This window comes from Macaca thibetana, chromosome 7 (assembly GCF_024542745.1).
Source record: "Macaca thibetana thibetana isolate TM-01 chromosome 7, ASM2454274v1, whole genome shotgun sequence".
Taxonomy (NCBI): Eukaryota; Metazoa; Chordata; class Mammalia; order Primates; family Cercopithecidae; genus Macaca; species Macaca thibetana.
Window position 1 is genome coordinate 91,186,468 of NC_065584.1, and position 23,243 is coordinate 91,209,710.

Sequence of the window (23,243 nt, forward strand, 5' to 3'; positions counted from 1 at the left end):
TGTTGGTAAAAGAAAATGAGTGAGACACTGAAAATTATAAAGCACTAAAGAAGCCAAAATCCAACTGCTTCTCATCAACAGTTCTGCTGCCATTCTAGTGCAAGCCATTATCATTTCTTGCTGGGGTTATTTTGGCAGATTCCTAACCCATCTCTCAGTTTTTGTTGCTGGCGCCTCCTTTAAGTTTTTCATTACTGGCCCCTCTTTACAGTTATCTGAGTCATTATTTTAAACATAAATAAGATCATATCACTTCTCTGCTCAAAATCCACCAGTGACTCCCCTTCACATCCAGAATGGGATCCACAGTGACCAAGGTCACACATAAGTAAGTCTTTACTGTTAACAAGTATAGAATATTGCACCTTAACAAGATTTTCAATTGCAGGATCTTTATAGTTTCCCTTTAAAACTGAGATGAGTCCCCGGTGTATGGGGAGGGGGGAGGGGGGAGGGATTGCATTGGGAGTTATATCTGATGTAAATGACGAGTTGATGGGTGCAGCACAGCAACATGGCACAAGTATACATATGTAACAAACCTGCACGTTATGCACATGTACCCTACAACTTAAAGTATAATAATAATAAAAAATAAATTAAAAAAAAAAAAACTGAGATGAGTGTTAGAAGTCAGGAAAACAAAGGCAAGGCTAATGACAGAGGAACTATGAGCCAGCCTTCATGGAGTGTGGACTCTAAGAGGATAGAAATAAACTGGGAAAGCAAAAAGATGAGATGAGGAAGAGGGTAAATTTATTGAGTACATACTTTTGGTCTGATAACTTTTCTATATGTAACAACTTTTACATTTTAAAAAATGAATGAACAGGATTAGAATCTTTGGTGTCTGATGCTAGGACTGGGCATCTATCTGCCTTATTCAGATATTCAAAAGGAGAGGAATAGATCTAAGAATTATTTTCATAGATTAGTAACGTTCTGACCACTTCAGTTAAGAATTTTTGATGTTTACACTTTTGGATGGCATTTATAGGATGGGAAATCTTACTTGTCCTAAAGTCCATGGGATTTGACAACTTAAATTTATATTAAATCCACTTTGTTCCACACTGTAACCAATGCTGCCTTAAGCATGATGTGGACCCTGCACACTGTATCGTTCTCCATACCCAACCCACAGTGTCCCAAGTATTAACATTGTTCATTTCTATCTGTCAAAAGTCTAGTAAAAGATGAGATAAACTCTCTCAATGAAAACATGCTTCAGAATTACCTGCCTCCAGGGTTTACATACAGTCTAATGGCAATTTAACAAAGATCACCAGAGTGAACAGCTGGCCCCATTCTGACAATGAATGGCAGAGACTGAAGAAACACATAATGGCTTGAAGGAGAAAAGCAGCAGGCTAATCCTCAGGGCTTCAAGGCTTTTCTCCAAATTCAGAGGCAATGGACCTTAAAAGGACCAAAGATGTGCCAGACAAGATGCACCAGCAAGAAGGAAACGTGTCAGTGGATAGGAAACCAGCCTGTGCTCAAACACTCAGCAAAGAAACTGCTGCAAACCAACCTAAAGTGTTAGCGTGACGCAGAACACTCATGACACTCACAGTGCAGGACAGACAATAGGCACCAAGGTCGCTCAGCCAAGCTGGTGCCAGAGCCAAGGAATAAAACTAGGCTTCTTTTAAAACCTGCCAGAACTTTCTTTCATTTCCTCACACAGAAGCACAATGCATATGTACATTATCAACTCCTTTATATTATGCTATATGGAAGGGTATTACAAATACATAAAATAATTTAACAAAATTAACAATAATTTTCATACATTATTTAACCAAGCAAGAGCTTTTAAACATTGACCAAAAAACTGTGAAATTAAAAACACAAATATGAAGCTTAATTTTTAATTTTGGAAAAGGAAACAATATATCATTTTGTGTGTATGTGTTTAAACAAAACTGACTTTATTTAGGTATCAGAGGGTTAGCCGAGTTCCTTTAAATAGTTAGGGATTTGCAAAGTGCAAAGCTCATGTAACATAATCTGTGTTTTCCTCAAATCCCCATCGGTCCATTTGCTTAAGAAACCAACGCTTCCTGGCAGGGCGCCGGCATACCAAACCTGCCCAGTCGTGCATAGTTTTATTTCTGTTACTAAATTAGGAAACCGAGTGGGCAATGTCTGGGCCAACAGCGAAGAGAAATGCCTCAGCATCATTAGCCTGCAAGTCTCCCTAAAAGCTACATCATTATAAGATATTTAATTTTTAATTAGAGATACCAAGGTCATTTAGCCTAATAATGTACAATACTAAGAAATAATTAAATGAAGACAAAAGGGAAAAACCCAAATGTTTAACAAAAGTATTCTTCTGAATAGCCTTAATCATGTTGTTAAAAATAAATGAACTACTACCACTTAAGGCTTAATTTCTCAATGACTGATACTAAAATACTGCCCTCTGTTTCTAAGTGATGAAGGAGAAATGTGAAGTTATGCATCACAATTCTTACAAAGATATACTAACATACTTTATGTAGAGCTCAGTTTGAACATTCAAGATTTGAGTGGAGAAACACGAACAAAGTCACTGTTTTTATTTTCAAAGTAATTTATAAATAACAGAAAAATATAGAAGGAAAAATATATAATATTCCTCTTTCCAAATTTTACTGACCCCTAATTAGCATATCACAGAGCTTTTAAAAAAAAAAGATAGTATTCATTAACATTCTTTAAATAAACAAACCCTGATATTTTATGGAAAGCTAAAGCTTGAATCCTGAAGGTGTTAGGATAATTTTAGTTTCAGCAATTTCAGAAACACTTTTTTCTTATAAACATCTTGTTAAATCCAAACATTATAAACATTTTCTTAATTAATTTCAAAGTAGTATTTATTTTACTTTATAAAAGAATAAAAAATTAAATGAATATGTGCTAGAAAATCTACATCTTTATATAGATAATTTATGTATTTAAATATCAGAGTTCAGAAATTACAGAAAAATTAAACCAAGTTTCGGTGCTGTAAAAGCCCTGAAAGACTCGTCAACCATGACTATATAAAAAGATGTTCAAAATATTTACTACCATTTAGCAAGACAGAAAATTCATTCATATTTATAAAAAAGCCTGAGAGATGAACTCTTCCAATAATCATCCTGGCTGTCGGCATGCCTTCTTCTAGTCTCCTTTTATATATATGTATTTACATGATCTCTAGAGGATAGCAAAATGCACCTAGCTGATCTGATGTGTGCCAAAACCAAGAGCCTTTCACTTGTTTGGCTCAACTCCTACCACTAAGATCTGGCCATCAAAGACGCACGTGAGCAGTTCCACAGGATTGGGGTGGGTCACATAGTCTCAAGTCTCTCCCTATATTGTTGATAAGAAGCACATTGCTGTGGAGGCCCAACAAAATTAGAGAAGCAAGATTAAAGCCATAAGTATTCTTACATAAATAAAAATACAAGCAAGAAATAGACCAAATGATTAGAAATTAACACTGAATAGGGTCGTGATCCCCATAAATCACTTTAATAAATAGTCTTTCAGACCATCATCCTTGTTAATATTGCTACCCATACACACATAAAGAAATATATATAAGGCTGGGCATGGTGGCTCACACCTGTAATCCCAGCACTTTGGGAGGCTGAGGCGGGTGGATCACTTGAGGTCAAGAGTTCAAGACCAGCCTGGCCAACATGGGGAAACCCGGTCTCTACTAAAAAAAAAAAGAGCCAGGCATGTTGGTGCGCACCTGTAATCCCAGCTACTCAGGAGGCTGAGGCACGAGAATCGCTATAACCCAGGAGGCAGAGGTTGCAGTGAGCCAAGATCACGCCACTGCACTCTAGTCTGGGTGACAGAGTAAGACCCTGTCTTGAAAAAAAAAAAAAAGGAATATATATATAAATGAATGGAGTGCCGGAACAAAGAAAAATAAGTTTTGCTCTTCAAAAGACACGCCAATTTAAAAAAATACACAAACCACAGACTGAGAAAAAATATTTGCAAATCATATATCTGATAAATGACTTGTATCCAGATAATCACAGGGGTTGACAAAAGTTTACAAACTTGCTGTAAAGGGCTATTTATGTAAATATTTTAGGTTTTGCAAACCATATGGTCATTGTCACAACTACTCAACTCTGCCACTGCAGCATAAAAGCAGCCATAGACAATATGTAAACGAATGTGTTCCAAAAAAACTTTATTTAGTAAATCAGATGAAGTGCCAGACTTGGCCCACAAGTCAGAGTTTTCTAACCCTTGGTCTCTAGCATATCCATACAGGTTATCTGACACTGAGTCTCTGACAGTAATTTTACAATTCCATAAACTACAGATAACTGATAACAATGTAAATAATTCTTGTTTCTAAACATACATATAAATTATATCCACTGGGGGGACAATGCTCTGTCCTTGTTGAGAAAACCAGCTTTGCCTCATTTGAATATTCATTCATTCTTTTTTTTTTTTTTTTTTTTTTGAGATGGAGTTTCACTCTTGTCCCCCAGGCTGGAGTGCAATAGCACAATCTCAGCTCACTGCAACCTCCACCTCCTGGGTTCAAGCGATTCTCCTGCCTCAGCCTCCTGAGTAGCTGGGATTACAGGCATGCACCACCATGCCCAGCTAATTTTTATATTTTTAGTAGAGACAGGGTTTCACCATGTTGGCCAAGCTGATCTCAAACTCCTGACCTCAAGTGATCCTCCTGCCTCAGCCTCCCAAAGTGCTAGGATTACAGGCGTGAGCCACTGTGCCTGGCCCATTTTTATATTCTTGATCTATAAATGTGTTTGTCCTAGGGATTCTCCTTGAACTGGTTATAACACCTCATCAATTTACTCATTAATGAGTTAAATAAAAGCTTTACCACATTTTAAATTTTTTATATCTGTATGGGAGTCACGATGTTAGCTTTTTTATGAAAATTATCCATTAACACCAGTATACATAAAGAACTCTTACAACACAATAATAAGAAAATAAACAACTCCATTTAAAAATGGCCAAAAGATAGAAATAGTTAATATTTGCCAAAGAGATGGCAAATAGACACATGAAAAGGTGCTTAATCTTTAGTTATTAGTGAAATGCAAATTTAAAACACAATGAGATACCACCATACAGCAACTTGAAGAGCTACAATAAAAAAGACTGAAGATACCAAATGTTGGCAAGGATGAGGAACTGGAACCCTCATACACTGCTAGTGGGAATGCAAAATGGTACAGCCACTTTGGAAAACAGTTTGGCAGTTTCTTTCAAAGTTAAAAATATATCCAGCAATTCTACTCCTAGGTATTTATCCAAGAGAAAAGAAAACATATGCCCACAAAAAGCCTGTACACAAATGTTCATAGCAACATTATTCCTAACAGCCCAAACTGGAGACAGCCCAATTAAACAACTGATGAATAAACCAAATATGGCACATCCATACAATAAAACATTACAAAGCAATAAAAGATGAGGTTATATACATTTAAACTACTAAAACATAAGGTTATATACATTTACATGAAATTTCTGGAAAGTCAAAACTATAGAGACAAAAAGCAAGATCAGTGGTTGTGGGTGAGAACAGAGGCTAGCAATAAACAGGCACTAAGGAACTTTCTGCAATGAAGGAAGAATTCTAAAACTAGATTGTATTGAGGGTTCCTAAACTGTGGACATTGAATAAAGTTAATTAACTGTACATGTAAAATGATGAATTTTATGGCATATAAATTTATACTTCAAAAAAGCTGTTAAAAAATCAATAGCTTGGTGGCACATGCCTGTAATCTCAGCTACTTGGGTGGCTGAGGGAGGAGAATTGCTTGAACCCAGGAGGCAGAGGTTGCAGTGAGCCAAGATTGCGCCATTGCACTCCAGCCTGGGTAACGAGAGCAAAACTTGTTTTCCATCTCAAAACAAAAACAAAAACAAACACACACACACACACAAAGAATATCAATAGCTTAAAAAATTATTAACTCATACCAAGAATAAAATGATTGACACTGTCATAAAGTTTAACAAGATATTATTTAGATGGCATTTATGAGTGGTATGTAGGAAAAAAAAGTGATGTATAGAACACACATTGTAAACAGTATAGATCATGCCCTGGGGATAAGGAAATATAGGTTCTCTTTCTTGTCATACCATTATATATCATAATTTTACATATGTTTCTGATTTAGAAGTAGTCAGAAATTTAAACTATGGATAGGAAACAAACACTGGTAATATATAAACTCTCACACCTTATTATGTCATCTCTTTTAGCAGCAGAAGCAAATTTTCAAAGGCATCATTTTAGGTCCTCCATAAAATCAAACCTGCTAAAGCTAGTATAAATTTTAAAATGTTGAGTTTTAGTGGTAGAATGAACATCAGAATCCATCATGTTAAAATTTACCTACCACATTGGATAAGAAAATGGAGACACAGAGGGATCAAGTAACAATAATTTTATAGGCTTTTGCTTTATTGAAAGTTTATAGTACTTAAAGCTCCATGGAATTCCGTTGTGAGAAACTTAAATAGTTTTACCTATAAAGTTCAAATGCAATTTCACAGGATATCATAAGCAAACTAAGAATATTCAAATAAAATAGATATGGTGGTTGGCATTTTAGAAAAAAATTAAGAAGTACAGAATAGATACAATTATTATTAACTTTGATTTATGAAGCTGATTTTATTAAGAGTCTCAAAAGAAAAAGGTTAAAACGTGCACTTCCCTTTTACTTAAAAATTAATAGTATTCTATAGTCTATATTTAATATAACATGCACTTAAAAACAATACAAATATTTGACTCTTAGATTGCTAAATAATTTAGGGATTTGGTCTTTGTAAAATACATATTCAACTATGCTATTGGATCTTCTCACTTAAAGAGAATGAGTTACGGAAATTTATCTCTGAACGAGAACAGCTCCTCTGATGGATAAAAATACTGCAAGACAACACCCTCTGTATATAAAATAGTAACGGTGATTCTTCCTGTACACAGAGCTGTACAGAAAAATTATCTCACATTCTTGAACACGTAGTAATCAGTTTCCTAGAGATATCAGGTAATAGAAGAATAGCACCACAGAAATCATAATTTTGGTTCAGGACATATACAACAATATGCGTAATTGTGCACACCTTTTATTTTATTTCATTTTCTTAGACAGAGTCTCACTCTGTCACCCAGACTGGAGTGCTGTGGCACAATCTTGGCTCACTGCAGCCTCCGCCTCTTGGGTTCAGGCGATTCTCATGCCTCAGCTTCCTGAGGGGCTGGCATTACAGGTACACACAAACACATCTGGCTAATTTTTGTATTTTTAGTAGAAACAGGGTTCAGCATGTTGGCCAGGCTGGTCTCAAACTCCTGACCTCAAGTGATCCGCCCACCTCGGCCTCCCAAAGTGCTGGGATTACAGGCATGAGCCATGGTGCCCAGCCAATTGTGCATACTTTAAAAAATATTTTCCAATGTACATTTGTTCTGCTTTAGATTAAACACTATTTTCATAGCCTGTAAACAAAAAATTATAAAAATAATTCTTTGATTACTCAATTGAATAGTTTAATAATTGAAATTTTAATTTTATATATGAGACTTGTACTTTCATTTATAAAAATATGCATTTATATTTTAAAACTAGGTAAAAATAGATACAGAAAAATTCTAAGACTTTATATTACTATAAACATCCATATATATCTTTCAGCATTTTGTTCTCAACATTTTAATTATTTCAACATCTTATAATGACTATGAAATTACAGTAAAAACTATCTCATTTAAGAAAAATGGATTCATGCTAGGACCTAAATATATATGAAAATAATATGACTTCCACAAAACCTGTGGTTATTCCAAAAAAAAAAAAAGAAAAACTAAGTCACTAATACTAGTATTGTAAATTCACACTAAAATGAAGAATGCCAAACTTCTCAAATTTAAAAAAGTCATCAAAAGAGCTCTGCCAGGCTTTAATTCTCTTTCAGATTATGTCAGGAGCAGAGATGTCAGCAGATCCAGCTAAGAAGCAGATCAGACATATAAACGACTAGTGATATTTGCTATAAGCATATAAAGATATTCATTTTTTGAGCCCTTCCTCACTTCTACAGCCAGTTTTGACTTCATGTTTTCCTACTACCTACAAAAAATACACAGTGAAAACCAAAACTTCTCAAAAACAAAGTATCTGTTTAAAATGGCAATTTTTAATAAAAGCGTTAATAAAAAGGATTAAACAAAGAATTATTATGCACATTGAGTGGGGGGGGTTCATAACAAACAATATCAAGCAACGTTGTAAAAATTACTTCTCATTACATCGACCCTTGGCAAATCATAAAGCTTTTCACTCATTAAAACAAGCGTTAACTCTAAAATTACTTGCATAACAGAAATCTGATTTAAATTGAAACCTTTAACAAGTTAAAACGTAATTTACAGATGAAGTAAAGCAACGGCATGTTCAAATAAATGAAAAATAAAACGTTTTGCATATTAAATACATTAATTTTTAAGAAACACTTATTTTAGTATCTATATTATGTGAACCTATATATGAAACCTATATTATATCCATCTATATAATACATGTAGATATATTAGCTATATTAATTTTTCTTTACAATTTACATAAAATCATTATTTTCTGATCATGTCACAAAATATATTGAAATCAAGGTAGAAAAATCAGCTGAAACTGTAAAATAATTATACATGAAAATGCTATCTTTGCTAATGTATTTATCTAAAACATACTTTTGCCAGAGTTTGGTTAACAAATGCAATACATCAAATCACTATTCATATAATATTTTAATACTTGAAAGTTCTTTAGTAAAAACAAACAATTAAACCACATTTTGCCAAGAAAGCAAAAGGTATGGTAGAAATTACTCCATGCCACCTCTAAAATATTGCAGGCTGATTTAGATACAAAAATAACAAAGCCAGGTGCAGTGGTTCACACCTGTAATCCCAGCACTTTGGGAGGCAGAGGCAGGTGGATTGCCTGAGGTCAGGAGTTCGAGATCAGCCAGGCTAACATGGTGAAACCCCATCTCTACTAAAAATACAAAAATTAGCTGGGCATGGTGGCACATGCCTGTAATCCCAGCTACTTGGGAGGCTTAGGCAGGAGAATCGCTTCAACCCGGGAAGTGAAGGTTGCAGCGAGCCAAGATTGCACCACTGCACTCCAGCCTGCGTGACACAGGGAGACTCCATCTCACAATTAAATCTCTGAAGTCTTATTAATAGGTTGTTGTCTAAGAAAACACATATTCTCAAGAAAATTCACTTGAAAAGATTAAAAACACTTCTATATTTATCAGGTTTTTAAAAATGTCCCCAATTCCTGGTATTGATCATAAACAAATGGTTATGAACTCAGTATAGGCTTCTATCATGCAACCACAACATTTTCAGCAATTTATTTAAATGAAGGGTTTTAAACTGGGGAAACAGTTGGTCAAATCTGTATTTGAGAGAGAGAATCCTGGAACCAGTGTGTATAATGGATTATGAGATGGATACATTTCAGAGATAAATAGTGGAAAATACCCAAACTAAATCATTTGCTCCTGCATACCACTTTCACACCAGCTTAGTTCCCACACGTCACATCTGCCTTCTCCTTAAGCCCTCCTTAACTGACCTCAGTGCTGTCATCACTGTTGCCATGCAGCACCAAGCCTATAATATACCATGCTGTCATAAATTAATTCTATAAGAAGTACTGCATGTGAAGTGAATTTGGATCACTTGGGTTATAGTGTTAGTTGCTTTTAAATCTTTTCACAAAGGAATGGGCCCTGGAAAGGAGTTCATCATGCCTTAGGCGTTAAGCATGATTGATGGTAGAGGCTTTCCAAGTCTGAGCAACCAACTTTTCTTCTTTTGCCTTTTTTTTTTAAGTATTGTAGCAATGAACTTTTGTATTTTAGACATCTGGCAAGTTTTCTAACATTTCCCTTTACACCGCTCCTAAAAAGGAGTATTTTCTGTATTTATTTGACACTGAGAAGGATACATGGTCCAGAAAACAAAACTTTTTTTCTTTTAGAATATTTTTAAGTCATTTTTATCCTAAGGTTTTGCCAAATTTTGAAAGCTTGTAAAAGTTTGTAAATAAAATTGATGAGCCTTAGCTCCATTTGTAAGAAGATTTTACAATAGCTGATAGTTTATCTACAGTAAAAATATTTTTCTGAGAAATCTGTTTTATCTATTATACCATAATTTTATGTAAAAATCTAAATTTAAAATCTCTATGTTATTATAAAGTTTTTAATATATGTATATTTAATTATACTATAAAGTTACTTTACTAATAAAGTACTATAACCATTACAAAGTTATAATTAATAATAAGGTAACTTCAGGTTCATAAAAGTCATTGAGGGCCAGGCATGATGGCTCACACCTTTAACCCAGCATTTAGGGAGGCCAAAGCATGAGGATCACTTGAGGCCAGGAGTCTGAGACCAGCCTGGGTGACATAGCAAGACCCCACATCTATAAAAAAAAAAAAAAAAAAAAAATTAAAGAAAATTAGCCAGGCATGGTGGTGCATGCCCGTAGTCCCAGCTACTCAGGAGGCTGAGGCAGGAGGATGACTTGAGCCCACAAGGTCAAGGCTGTAGTGAGCTATGATTACTCTACTGCACTCTAGCCTGGGTGACAGAGTGAGATCCTGCCCCTAAAAAAATAAATAAATAAAATAAAAAATAAAGTTACTGAAAGAACAAGTTCTTAATATGAGTTTAGGGCTCTGGTAGATAATTTTTTTATTTTATTTTATTTTTCTGAGACAGAGTTTTGCTCTTGTTGCCCAGGTTGGAGTGCAATGGTGCAATCTTGGCTCACTGCAACCTCTGCCTCCCGGGTTCAAGTGATTCTCCTGCCCTCAGCCTCCAGAACAGCTGGGATTACAGCACCCATCACCACACCCAGCTAATTATTTCTGTATCTGGTAGATAATTTATTCAGTGGTCATCTAGCAAGCTGAGGTAGATTGTTAGATTTTTGCCCCTCCACCCATTAGTTGTCAAAATGGGTATTTCAAGTCTCAGCACTGTGTACCAAGATAATCACTAGCTACAATAACACACTCAATACTTCTTTCTCTCTCCTCTCTAATTTCTTCTTTGCAAGTACTGCATGCAGTTTAAATATTAGACAATAAAATATTATAAGTGCCCTTGAAGTATGGGTCCAGATTTTGTTTTCCTTCTTAGCGCCCACTTTCTCTAGCACATAGCGTGGTATACTTTGAGCAGTAAAACTATTTTGTTAAGCAGATGAAATAGCAAGTCCCCTTCCAGTCATGCAGATAACCCCACAAAATAGAGAAAATCTATTTATGTATATTGCTGACCACACATATATAGCCTGGTGACACCAGAAGGATGCTCTGCCAGAGATTAATTTTTTAGATTCTTTTTTAGTGAGAGAAGTGCTAGCTAGTTATTTTACCAGACTGATGTGTAATCAGTGAAAAGCTGAGTCTCCCAGAAGAGTAAATCACCCAAAATTACCATGGTATTCGCCTAAGGAGGGTAATATGGGGTGAAGAGCCTTGAATATCTGGGGACAGGAGACAGAATAACACACTTTGTGTTTTGCGGATTCAAAATGAGAGCTGCTTTGTTCTCCTTTTGAACTGATCACATAGTATGTAGGCACAATGGAAGCGATGAGGAAACCGGGGCTGACCCAGTGTTCCTGGGCCACTTATCATTCCTAGAAACTGTAACACAGGGAATTCAAATATGGAGCACCTGTGCCAAGGCTTGTAACTACAAGGTGGGATCAGCACCTCTGAAAAATCAGCACCTCCGTACTGCATAGGCAGTACAACATGAGATTGTACTCCTCTTCGCCTCCACATGAGATGAATAAACACGGAGGTTTCACGACAATTCAGGTGGCAATGGGACAGACCTAAGAAAGGATACTAAATTTCATTCCAATAAACTTACAGAGGTTCAATGGGTGAAAAAGTAAATTTTAAGAAAAAAATGGTAATAAATTTGACTACACTTGAAACCTGGGTTTTCGGAACAACACATGCTGGTTATATGTGGTACACATTTCTGTCTGTGCATACTTTCAGCCATTAAAACACAACAGAGTCATGCTTTTAACTTGGGCTGAAAATCCTGCCTTTTTTGGTATGCAAAACAACTTTTCAAGGATAAAAGTATTTTTTAAAAATAGGCTGATTTATATGCCAGATGTAAGCAACATCTTTTCTGACTGCTGGTTACTTTTTGTTGTTTCTTTGTTACTATAACCTTCTCTTGTGGTAATTCAGAGTGTTTACAGCAGATCACAAAGGTGTCAGGTTTCTCTTGACTATCAAAGATTGGCTGTTCTTTCTGTCTCCTCAAACATCCAATGGACTTTGTGTCATTTAGCGAGGTTTAATCAGAAAGGGGCCCTGCACTGATGGAAGCCTTTCTCCAACAATCCTTTATTTCTAGGTACACAGTAAAATTCTCTTCATAATAGATTACGTAATTTTATATGATCAAATTACAAAATGTCATTGGAAGAAAATTAGTTTAAATACGTTCTATGACAAATAATGTTATAGTTTTGATGCCAGGCATAGAGAAAAGCAATACATAAATGTTTAAGTGGTACACACTTAGCAGCAGCAACAACAACAACTACAAAAACATATATATAAAAGAATGTAGGGAAGCACTCAGACGAGGAATCAAAGGACATCTAATAGGACTTCCACTTCCAGACATGACAGGGTAACTGATGCCAGACCTGCCTCCCACCAAAACACAATAAACTACTCAAAAAATATGAAGCAATTGTTTTCAAGCAATGGACAGGCAACCCAGAACTACAATCCTTAAAATCTGGGGAACACAAGAGATGAGCCCCATGTTGGACCCAAATTTCTGCCATGGGGCTTATTTTGGGCCACAGCACAGGGAAATGGAACCTAAACAGAGCTCCAGTCTTGCAGAACTGAAGAGGCACAGATCAGAGTGGCGGGCAAGTGAAGCACCTAGAAGACGCAGGACAGGGCACCAAAGATGAAAAGGCTGTGAGGAGGTAAAGAGGGTGCTATGATCTGAACGTTTGTGTCCCCACCTCTAAATTCATATGTTAAAACCAAGTCACCAATGCAATGGTCTCAGGAGGTGGGGCCTTTGGGAGGTCCTAAGGGTGAAACCCTCATGAGTGGAATTAGTGCCCTTACAGAAGATGCCGCAGAGAGCTGCCTTGCCCCATTCCACCACATGAGAACATAGTGAAAAAGTGTCATCTATGAATCAGAAAGTAGGACCTCACCAGATACCAAATCTGCTGGCACCTTGATCTTGGAACTCCCAGCCTCCAGAACTCAGCAATACATTTCTGTTGTTTATAAGCTACCCCATTTATGGTATTTGTTTACAGCAGCCTGAATGGATTAAGACAGAGGAGCATAAAAACTAGCACACTGGAGAGCATAAAAGAAACGGTGAGTAGAAGTCAGATCAACAGATATCTTCTAATCTTGAGATAAGGGCAAGAAAAAGATTACATTAAAAAAAGAAGAAGAAGAAGAACAAAGTTCAGTGACCTGTAGAAGAATACCAAATTATCTAATGTGTGTAACCAGAGTTCCAGAAAGAGAGGAAATGTGGAATAGAAAAATATTTGAAGAAATAATAACAGGAAACTTGCCAATTTGGGAATAAAGAAAACCCCAAGAAAGGTAAATATAAAAAATCCTGTATCAAGACACATCATATACAAACTGCTAATACCAAAGATAAAGAGAAAAGATTAAAGAGAGAAATCTTAATGCAGCCATAGAAAAAGATACAGGGTAACAATGATACAAATTACGGCTGACTTCTCATCAGAAACAATGACAGCCAGGAAATAATGGAAGATCTTCCTTAAAGTGCTCAAAGAAAAAACTCTTGTCAATTCAGAATTTTATTTCCAGAGAAAATATTCTTCAAAAGTGAAAATGAAATAACATTTTTGCATAAAGAAAAACTGAGATAGTTCATTGCCAGTAGAACTGCACTAAAACAAATACTAAAGGAAGTACTTCAGGTTGAAGAGAAATGACAGATGGAAACTAAATCTAGAGGAAAAAATGGCCAGGTGCAGTGGCTCACATCTGTAATCTCAGTGCTTTAGAAGGCCAGGATATTGAGATCAGCTCAGGCAATACAGCAAGACTGTGTCTCTTAAGAAAAAAAGAATAGAACACACAGGAAATAGTGAATATTCAGGAAAATTTTTTTAGGTGTTTTATTTTTTGAGACAGAGTTTCATTCTTGTTGCCCAGGCTGGAATGCAATGGCGTGATCTCAGCTCACCACAACCTCCACCTCCTGTGTTCAAGTGATTCTCCTGCCTCAGCCTCCTGAGTAGCTGGGATTACAGGCATGTGCCACCATGCCTGGTTAATTTTGTATTTTTAGTAGAAATGGAATTTCTCCATGTTAGTCAGGCTGGTCTCAAACTCCCAACCTCAGGTGATCCACCCACCTTGGCCTCCCAAAGTGCTGGGATTACAGGTGTGAGCCACCGTGCCCAGTGTTAGTATTTTAAAGACAACTGACTTGCAAAAATAATATTATCTTAAGGAGTTTATAACATATATTGAAATGACATAGTAGTACAAAAGAAGGAGGGTAAAAGGAAGTATATTGTTGTAAAATATGCACAATAATAAATGAATGTATATAATTTATATGAAATGGTACAATATTCTAAATGTAATAAGTTAAGGGAGCATATTGTGAAGCCTAGAGAAAAGTCAATGGAGGAAATAAAATGGAACACTAAAACATACTCAAGTAATCCAAAAATAGAAAGGAAGCAAAGAGGAACCAAAAACAAATTGTGGAAGTCAGTTGGGAAGAAGGAGGACTTAATTCCAATTTGAAAATAGAAACTCCAAAGAGATCATCGCTCTCACCCTAACAACTAAAACAAGCTGAATAAAAACCCATCAGAGACTGAGGACATGGGGAAATCTAAATCAGCTCCAAAGAGTGAGAAGCACATTTTCAAAGCGAAGAGATCCCTGGCTGCTATCATCCCTGACTGAAATAGAGGTGGGAAAAGAAATCTGCCACAGACAATGGTTAAAGAGAAAACAGTCTAACTTTGAAAGCTCTATGTGGACATACCCGTGTAGAACCCAGAGGATCCATAGGTATAGAAAGACTGTACCCCTGCTCAACACAGACACACAAACCACTCTGTCCCACCAACCTTCACCAAAAATGAGGGCAAGGAAAGAGAGCAAGAACTGAGATAATTTCCTCAATGTACTCTAGGCTTCCAGCAAGGGAAAACCTGGAGGATAGGTGGTAACAGAAAAGCCAAGAGAAACTTCTCAAGAGGCAAGACCCACCGTCACAGAGTACAGGGCGATGACAGTCAACCTTTACAGGCCAAGGATGGAGCAGCAGGATTCAAAGAGCTCTCAAGTCACAGAAAGCCAGAAGCCAAACTGGAGAGCAAAGAGAATTCCTCAGCAACTGAACCTGCTGGCAGCTGGTCTTTAAAGCAGGGAGATATCTCCTATAATTCAAAAAGATTTGGAATAGCCCATAAATACATGAGAAAGTGCTAAATAACATTAGTCAAGAGAGATATGCAAATTAAATAGAATTTTTTAAAAATGCAATACTACTTCACACCCATTATGATGGCTAAACAAACAAATAGACAACACCAAATGTTGGCAAGAATGTGGAGTAACTGCACCTCTCATACATTGCTGAGAGAACAGTGTAAAATGGCATAACCACTTTGAGAACTAATTGGCAAATTTTAAATATTGGATATAAAATTATATTCAAAGGCTTTTCAATGACAACAAAGAAACATGGTAAAATGTTAAGTCTTTTAAGAGAATGTAACATGTGACAAGTCTTGGCATGGACTATGGACTATGGAGACGGGGCTTATTAAGCAGATATCAACTGGTGCCTACTGTGGTCAAACAGGGACAAGATCACAGTCCCTCACATTTCTTTGCCAATTTAGAATACCCTCCCATAGTATGTCTCCAAACATAATAAAGCATTTAGGGGATGTATGCTTAGCCCCTTACATACTTAAATCATAACATCTGAAATCACCTCATGAGATGTATAAAGTGAATCAAATAATTGGTAAAACTTAGTCCATTGCTACTCATGGTGGCAAGAAAGAATAAAGTCTGTATACATGGCTCAATCAAAAGTTCCTATCCAAAATGTATAACTGTTAATGTATATAATTTTACTCAAAACAAGCAAAAGCAAACACAAATAGAAACAAACCCAGGAAAATAAAATCACAAGTATATGCCTCAAATTTCTTGTGTAACAGGAGAGATATAAATAAATTATATGAAAGTAGTCACAAAACATATAGCCTTCACTGGTTATTAAGAAGCAGTCAATGATATTAGAAGTACATCCTTAACCTCTAAGATATATAATGGAAGGAAATGACCATATTCTACCACATCATGTTTTTATATTACAGGAAAAGACAGAATAATACAACACCCAGAACAATGGTTTATCACAGAATTGCTTTTTGTGGGGGGTTAGGGACAGAGTCTCACTCCGTTGTCCAGGCTGGAATGCAATACTGCAATCAGAGTTCACTGCGGCCTTGATATCCTGGGCTCAAGAGATTCTCCCACCTCAGCCTCCCAAGTAGCTAGGACTAAGGTGTGTGTCACCATGCACGGCTAATTTTTTTATTATTATTATTGTTGGATTTTAGTAGAGACAAAGCCTCACTATGTTGCCCTGGCTGGTCTCGAACTCCTGGCTTCAAGCGATCCTCCTGCCTCAGCTTCCCAAAGTGGTAGGATTACAGATGTGAACCACCATGTCTGGCAGAATTGTATTTTTTGTATATTCTTTAAATGTATGTAAAAGAAAAGAGTTCATAAATACAGCATTATATTTATGCATTTTGGTTGTATATCTTATATAAGTTTCATATATGAAAATGTTAGGAAAATGTAAAGTATTATCTTTACTGATACATTTTCTAGGCAATCCTCAAAAGAGTATCTCATTTTCTGGGTATCTGAATGTACAAACTTGATGAAAGCTAGAATGATGAAACACCATTGGCCTGATGATATATAATAAAGGAAAGACCATATTCCTGTATTGTGTCAAAAATTTTTTATATTAACTATAGTTAGAAAAAATAAGACATTCATTATATGAGGGTAAAAAAATATTTTTTAAAACACAGTCACCGCTGACTGGTGCCTTTTTTTTCTTTTTTTTTTTTTTTTTGAGGTGGGGTCTCACTCCGTCACTCAAGCTGGAGTACAGTGGTGTGACCTCGGTTCACTGCAACCTCCGCCTGCCAGGTTCAAGCAATTCTCCTGCCTCAGCCTCCCAAGTAGCTGAAACTACAGGCACAACACCACCACACCCGGCTAATTTTTGTATTTTTAGTAGAGATGGGGTTTCACCATGTTAGCCAGGTTGGTCTCGAACTCCTGACCTGAGGTGATCCACCCACCTTGGCCTCCCAAAGTGCTGGGATTACAGGTGTGATCCACTGTGCCCAGCCTGACTGGTGCCATTTTTATATATAGTATTGAATCTATATATTAAGGCCGGAACATAAAGTCTAAAAATTAATCTGTTAGTATGTTTTAATTTAGACATTTCTGTACTTGAAAAAACAAAGAAATATCATAGACTTTTTCATTCGTGGGTTTAACATGCATAATTTTTAACATTCTCATGTTACCCTGAAGTTCTATGACAGGTAGTAATTTGTAATTTTGTTTGAGTCACATATTTCACCTAGATACACTAAAAGGCTGGTTGGTATTCTCGAGTTGGTTTTACTCAAAAGAGTAAAAATAATCTCAGACAAATTAACATCTGTATCTTTCTCTGCTCATTCTTGAATACACAGTAACTTTCATATAATACCTGAAGCGTAAGTTTTTTATTTTTTAATTATCATGTTTTTTAATACATGAAATCATATATGAGAGTGGGATTTGCAAATATGTGGATTCACAAAGCAAGGTCTCTGGATGCTCCTCCCAAGCAATCAAAGGGTTTAATGGCGGCTGTCAATAAAATGCAAGGTTTTAGTACTGCCTATCTATAAGGTACATTCATAATTTACTTACATGTTCAGCAGGCAGAATAGACAATCCTAAGTCTCAAATGTAAATTGTTCTACTAAATTTTAGCATGACTCCTTTTCAAATCAAAGTTAACATACATTAGGTCAGGCGTGGTGGCTCACACCTGTAATCCCAGCAGTTTGGGAGGCCGAGGCAGGTGGATCACTTGAGGTCAGGAGTTTGAGACCAGCCTGGCCAACATGGTGAAACCCTGTCTCTACTAAAAATTCAAAAATTAGCCGGGCATGGGGCCACGCGCCTATAGTCCCAGCTACTCGGGAGGCTGAGGCAGGAGAATCGCTTGAACCTGGGAGGCAGAGATTGCAGTGAGTTGAGATTGTGCCACCGCACTCCAGCCTGATGACACAGCGAGACTCCGTCTCAAAAAAAAAAAAAAAAAAAAAAAGTTAATGCACATTAGTTACCTCACTGGAGAATAAGAGAAAACACTGCATGTATTTGACTTTTGGATAGTAAAATGATTATATCATGCAAAGCTCACCTAAATTCTCTTATGTGAAATTCAGAATTGAAGTAGCTCTTTGTACAAATATTTTGCCAGAGCAGTAATTCAAAGGGATATTGGTTGCAATGCACAATTGTAGTAATTGTAGCTATATCTAAAATATAAATGCTACCTTTTTACATTTGCATCACAAAAAAGACTCTTAGTAATATTTCGCCCACATTCCTTAAAGTTTCATCTTCAAACAAATGGACAAATACTTACAAATACATCTACAGCCCATTGCCTAGACATACAGTGAGAAATATGAAGAAATATAGATTTATAATAGACAAGAAACTATTGTGTGCTATAGACTATGATTACCTGGAGGTAGGAATTGCAGTTGGTTATTAGCTAATCGAAGATGACGTAAAGCTCTCAGACGACCAATTTCTGGGCAAACAATTTCTAAGGCATTGTCACTAAGATCCAGACATTGGAGTTTTACAAGAGACCCAATGGCTTCAAAGAGAAAAGGAGAACCAAAATGAATTTGATTCAAGTATTACATCAAATCTGTAATGCAAGTATTCCAAGTTAAAATATTTTACTACTTAATATCCTTGTCTCAGTTGCTCACAAAACAGTAAAAACACGGATCAAACTAAGTTGAAGAAAGTGATAAATACTTCCAGCTCAAGATAAAATATAACTTAAAATACAGCACAAATAAAAACATTAAAACTAAAATAATTCAAGAAATGATACACAGGGCCTTTTTTATCTGACCAGAATTCTTAACTAGATTTATTAAATTTAGAACTTATTATCTACCTAATAGGAATTTATCTAATAATAGTTTACCTAACTATTATAACCATTTTAGACTTATTTATTTAATTATAGTTCTTAACTGGACTTACTAGAAGAAAAAAAGTTTTGAAGCTAAAAAATTAAAGGTGTCTTAAAATTAAAATTTGTTCTATTTATAAAGCAAAGTTTAAATTATATTATCTTCTAACTAAAAATTTTAAGTAAACATACCTTCCGGAACCACAACTATGTTATTTGAGTGCAGGTATCTAGGAAGGAAAAAGAAAAAAAATAGCTATTGTCATTAAGTACTTTTGTCAGATAATCAGTTTATAAAATGCTCACTTAGAAATTTATCAAATATAAATAGGCCACAACTTTCACACCCTACTCTAATGCATCGACATACAATAATGGTTAGCACAGCTAACTAATAATACTTCGAGAATAATCTTTTGTACTAGAATTGCAAATATTAAATCTGTTTACTGATTTAGTTGTTATTTTAAAATAAAAGCATACATAATAGATAAACTATAAGGTTTTTTTTTTAACTTCATAACACAAATTACTAGTTTTTCCAGTTCATTTTATTCAGGCTTTAAAAAATATACTTATTGTGAGAAAAAAATCAACACCTATTGTGTAAAGGAAGATGAACTTTTCATTTCTAAAAAATAACTTCACAAAAGAAAGATACTTCTAGCTAGCACGCATACTGAGAACCAACAACGGAGAGATTAAATACTCTTCATTTACAGTGTCTGTAGAACTACTCAACTGTCAACGTACAGAATTTATTTCATGGCAAAAGAAATTTTGTAACAAGAAATCAAACGCTTCTCTTAAAAAATTTTCTTTTTCACAGAGGCTAGAAAGTCTAGGCAAGCCTAAGTAACACTTTTCCCACTACAGTGTCTTGAGCACACTCTGGTGGAGACTTCCTGCAATCAGTAACCAACTATTCAGAGCAAAACAAGTGAATGCTGGAGATCATACAGCAATAATTTAAGAAAATAAATTTATATCATTGATTTAGAGACAACAGAACTAGATTTTAGTAAACTTTACTTTCAAACCTATGGTTTTATTTATTGTACTTTAAAAATAAATCTTATAAAGTACTTTTAAATAGAATTTAAAAGTTTTCTTCTGCATTCTTAAAGTCTAATATTGAATATTAAAATGTCAATAAACACAAAATAAGACAGAAAACACTTTTATGAAGATTATTTTATATTGAATTAAATCAATTTTGTAGAAGGTTAATTAACCTGCTGGGTATAACACAATTTAAATAAGCCCACCATTTACTCTATGATATACTTCAGTCCTTGCTTTCTGTATATGAAATGATTACACATTTTAAAATCAATACTCTTTAAACATTAATTTTGGGAAGGAATACCCAAATCAAAATAGAGAACTGATTAAAAAAAATTTTTTAAACAAAATACTTGCCTCAATTCAAGCTCTACCTATAAAAAGACATTAAAATGTCCAAATCAAAATATGAACTAAAGTACCCATTATTATGATTAGAATTTTTCAAACAGACTTTAAAATATTATCTACATATAATGAAGATGCTGTATGAAATAGTACACAGTGGCTGCCTGTGGATGCTGCTGAAGAAGCATCGTTAAAGTCTCTCCTCCCCCTGCCATCATGTCTAAGTCAGTCTCCTAAAGAGCCTGAACAGCTATGGAAGCTCTTCATTGGAGCTCTTCATTGGAGGCGTGAGCTTTGAAACAACCAATGAGAGCCTGAGGAGCCATTCTGAGCAATGGGGAATGCTCATGGACTGTGTGGTCATGAGAGATCCCAATACCAAGCGCGCCGGGGCTTTGGGTTTGTCACTATGCCACTGTGGAGCAGGCGGTTCTGGAAATTTTGATGGTGGTCGTGGAAGTGGTTTTGATGGGAATGACAACTTTGGTCGTGGAAGAAACTTCAGCAGTCATGGTGGGGTTGGTGGCAGCCATGGTGATGGTGGATATGGTGGCAGTGAGGATGGCTACAATGGATTTGATAATGATGGAAGCAATTCTGGAAGTGGTGAAAGAATGATTCTGACAATTACAACAGTCAGTCTTCACATTTTGAACCCATGACGGGAGGACAATGGTGGCAGAAGCTCTGGCTCCTATGGTGGTAGAGGCCAATACTTGACCAAACCATGAAACCAAAGTGGCTATGCCAGTTCCAGTAGCAGCAGTAGCTATGGCAGTGTCAGAAGATTTTAATTACTGTCAGGAAACAAAGCTTAGTGTGAGAGGAGAGCCAGAGAAGTGACAGGGAAGCTACAGGTTACAACAGTTTTGTGAACTCAGCCAAGCACAGTGGTGGCAGGGCCTAGATGCTATAAAGAAGACATGTTTTAGACAAATACTCATGTATATAGGCAAAAAACTTGAGGACTGTATTTGTGAATAATTGTATAACAGGCTATTTTAGTTTCTGTTCTGTGGAAAGTGTAAAGCATTCCAACAAAGGGTTTTAATGTAGATTTTTTTTGCACTCATGCTGTTGATTGCTAAATGTAGTAGTGTGATCATGACGCTGAATAAATGTATCTTTAAAAAAATAATACAGAGTGTTGCCAATCCTAACTGTATGTTAGAATCACCAGGGGTCTTACTGGTGTCCGAAACCATCCTGTAGCAAGTGAAACACCATCTTAACTCCAATAATCCTGATGTACAACCAATTAAGAACCATTACTGGTAAAGTGGATCAGACAGCGGGCTCTGAAGCCACACTGCCTGCACCTTAATAGCCATGTGACTATGGAGAAATTACTGAACTGCTCTCTCTCCTAATCTATGATGTTGCAGGGACTAAATGAATTAATATATGTAAAGCTCTTAGAATAGCGCTTGACTCCCAGAAGGATTTAAATGAATGCTCTTGTTATTGTTGTTATTATAGTTATTATGAGTCATTTGTAGTCATAGGCTTAGGACTTTCAAATTTAAGTCACTACCTTTTACTTAATTTTGGTAATTTCAGAGTAGTTGAAATGTTGATGTTTCAATGTCCTTATTATGTTCCTCTTCTACTCAAATAATGCAGGAACTCTCATTCATTGTTGGTGGGAATGCCACTTTGGGGTATACACACTTTGGAAAATGGCTTGGCAGTTTTTTTAAACAACGTTAAATGTAGATGTTTACTTAATAGGAATATTCCAAAGTCAGCTTCTTTGTTTTGACAAATGAACCATGGAATTTTTTTTTTTTTTTTTTTTTGAGATAGAGTCTCCCTCTGTCACCCCAGTTAGAGTGCCATGGCTCGATCTCTGCTCACTGCAACCTCCGCCTCCCCGGTTCAAGTGATTCTCCTGCCTCAGCCTCCTGAGTAGCGGGGATTACAGGTGCTTGCCACCACACTTGGCTAATGTTTTTTGTATTTTTAGTAGAGATGGGGTTTCAGCATGTTAGTCAGGCTGGTCTCAAGCTCCTGACCTCGTGATCCGCCCACCTCGGCCTCCCAAAGTGCTAGGATTACAGGCGTGAGCCACCGCGCCCGGCCTGTACCATGGAATTCTAAAATGTTAACAACAGGACAAACTGGGTAACGGGTATACCAGAATGCTCTGTACTATGTTTATAACTTTTCTATAAATATAAAATTGTTCCAAAATAAAAAAAGTTATTAAAAAAAATTTTTTTAGGTTGGGTGCAATGGCTCACACCTGTAATCCCAGCACTTTGGGAGGCCAAAGCAGGTGGATCACCTGAGGTCAGGAGTGCGAGACCAGCCTGACCAACATGGAGAAACTCGTCTCTACTAAAGCTACAAAAATTAGCTGGGCGTGGTGG

At 36.1% G+C, this 23,243-nt stretch overlaps 1 protein-coding gene across 7 annotated transcripts in view; it reads right to left on the reverse strand.

The window, feature by feature from the left end:
* LRRC28 (leucine rich repeat containing 28) overlaps positions 1-23,243 on the reverse strand; it is a 129,426-nt gene that overhangs the window by 73,353 nt on the left and 32,830 nt on the right. For all 7 annotated transcript variants that reach the window (XM_050799760.1, XM_050799757.1, XM_050799762.1 and 4 more), the window contains 2 exons: positions 19,651-19,688; positions 18,991-19,128 (listed from right to left, as the gene is read on the reverse strand). In XM_050799760.1, the coding sequence (XP_050655717.1) occupies positions 18,991-19,128; positions 19,651-19,688 (176 nt within the window). The remainder of the gene's footprint in view (positions 1-18,990; positions 19,129-19,650; positions 19,689-23,243) is intronic.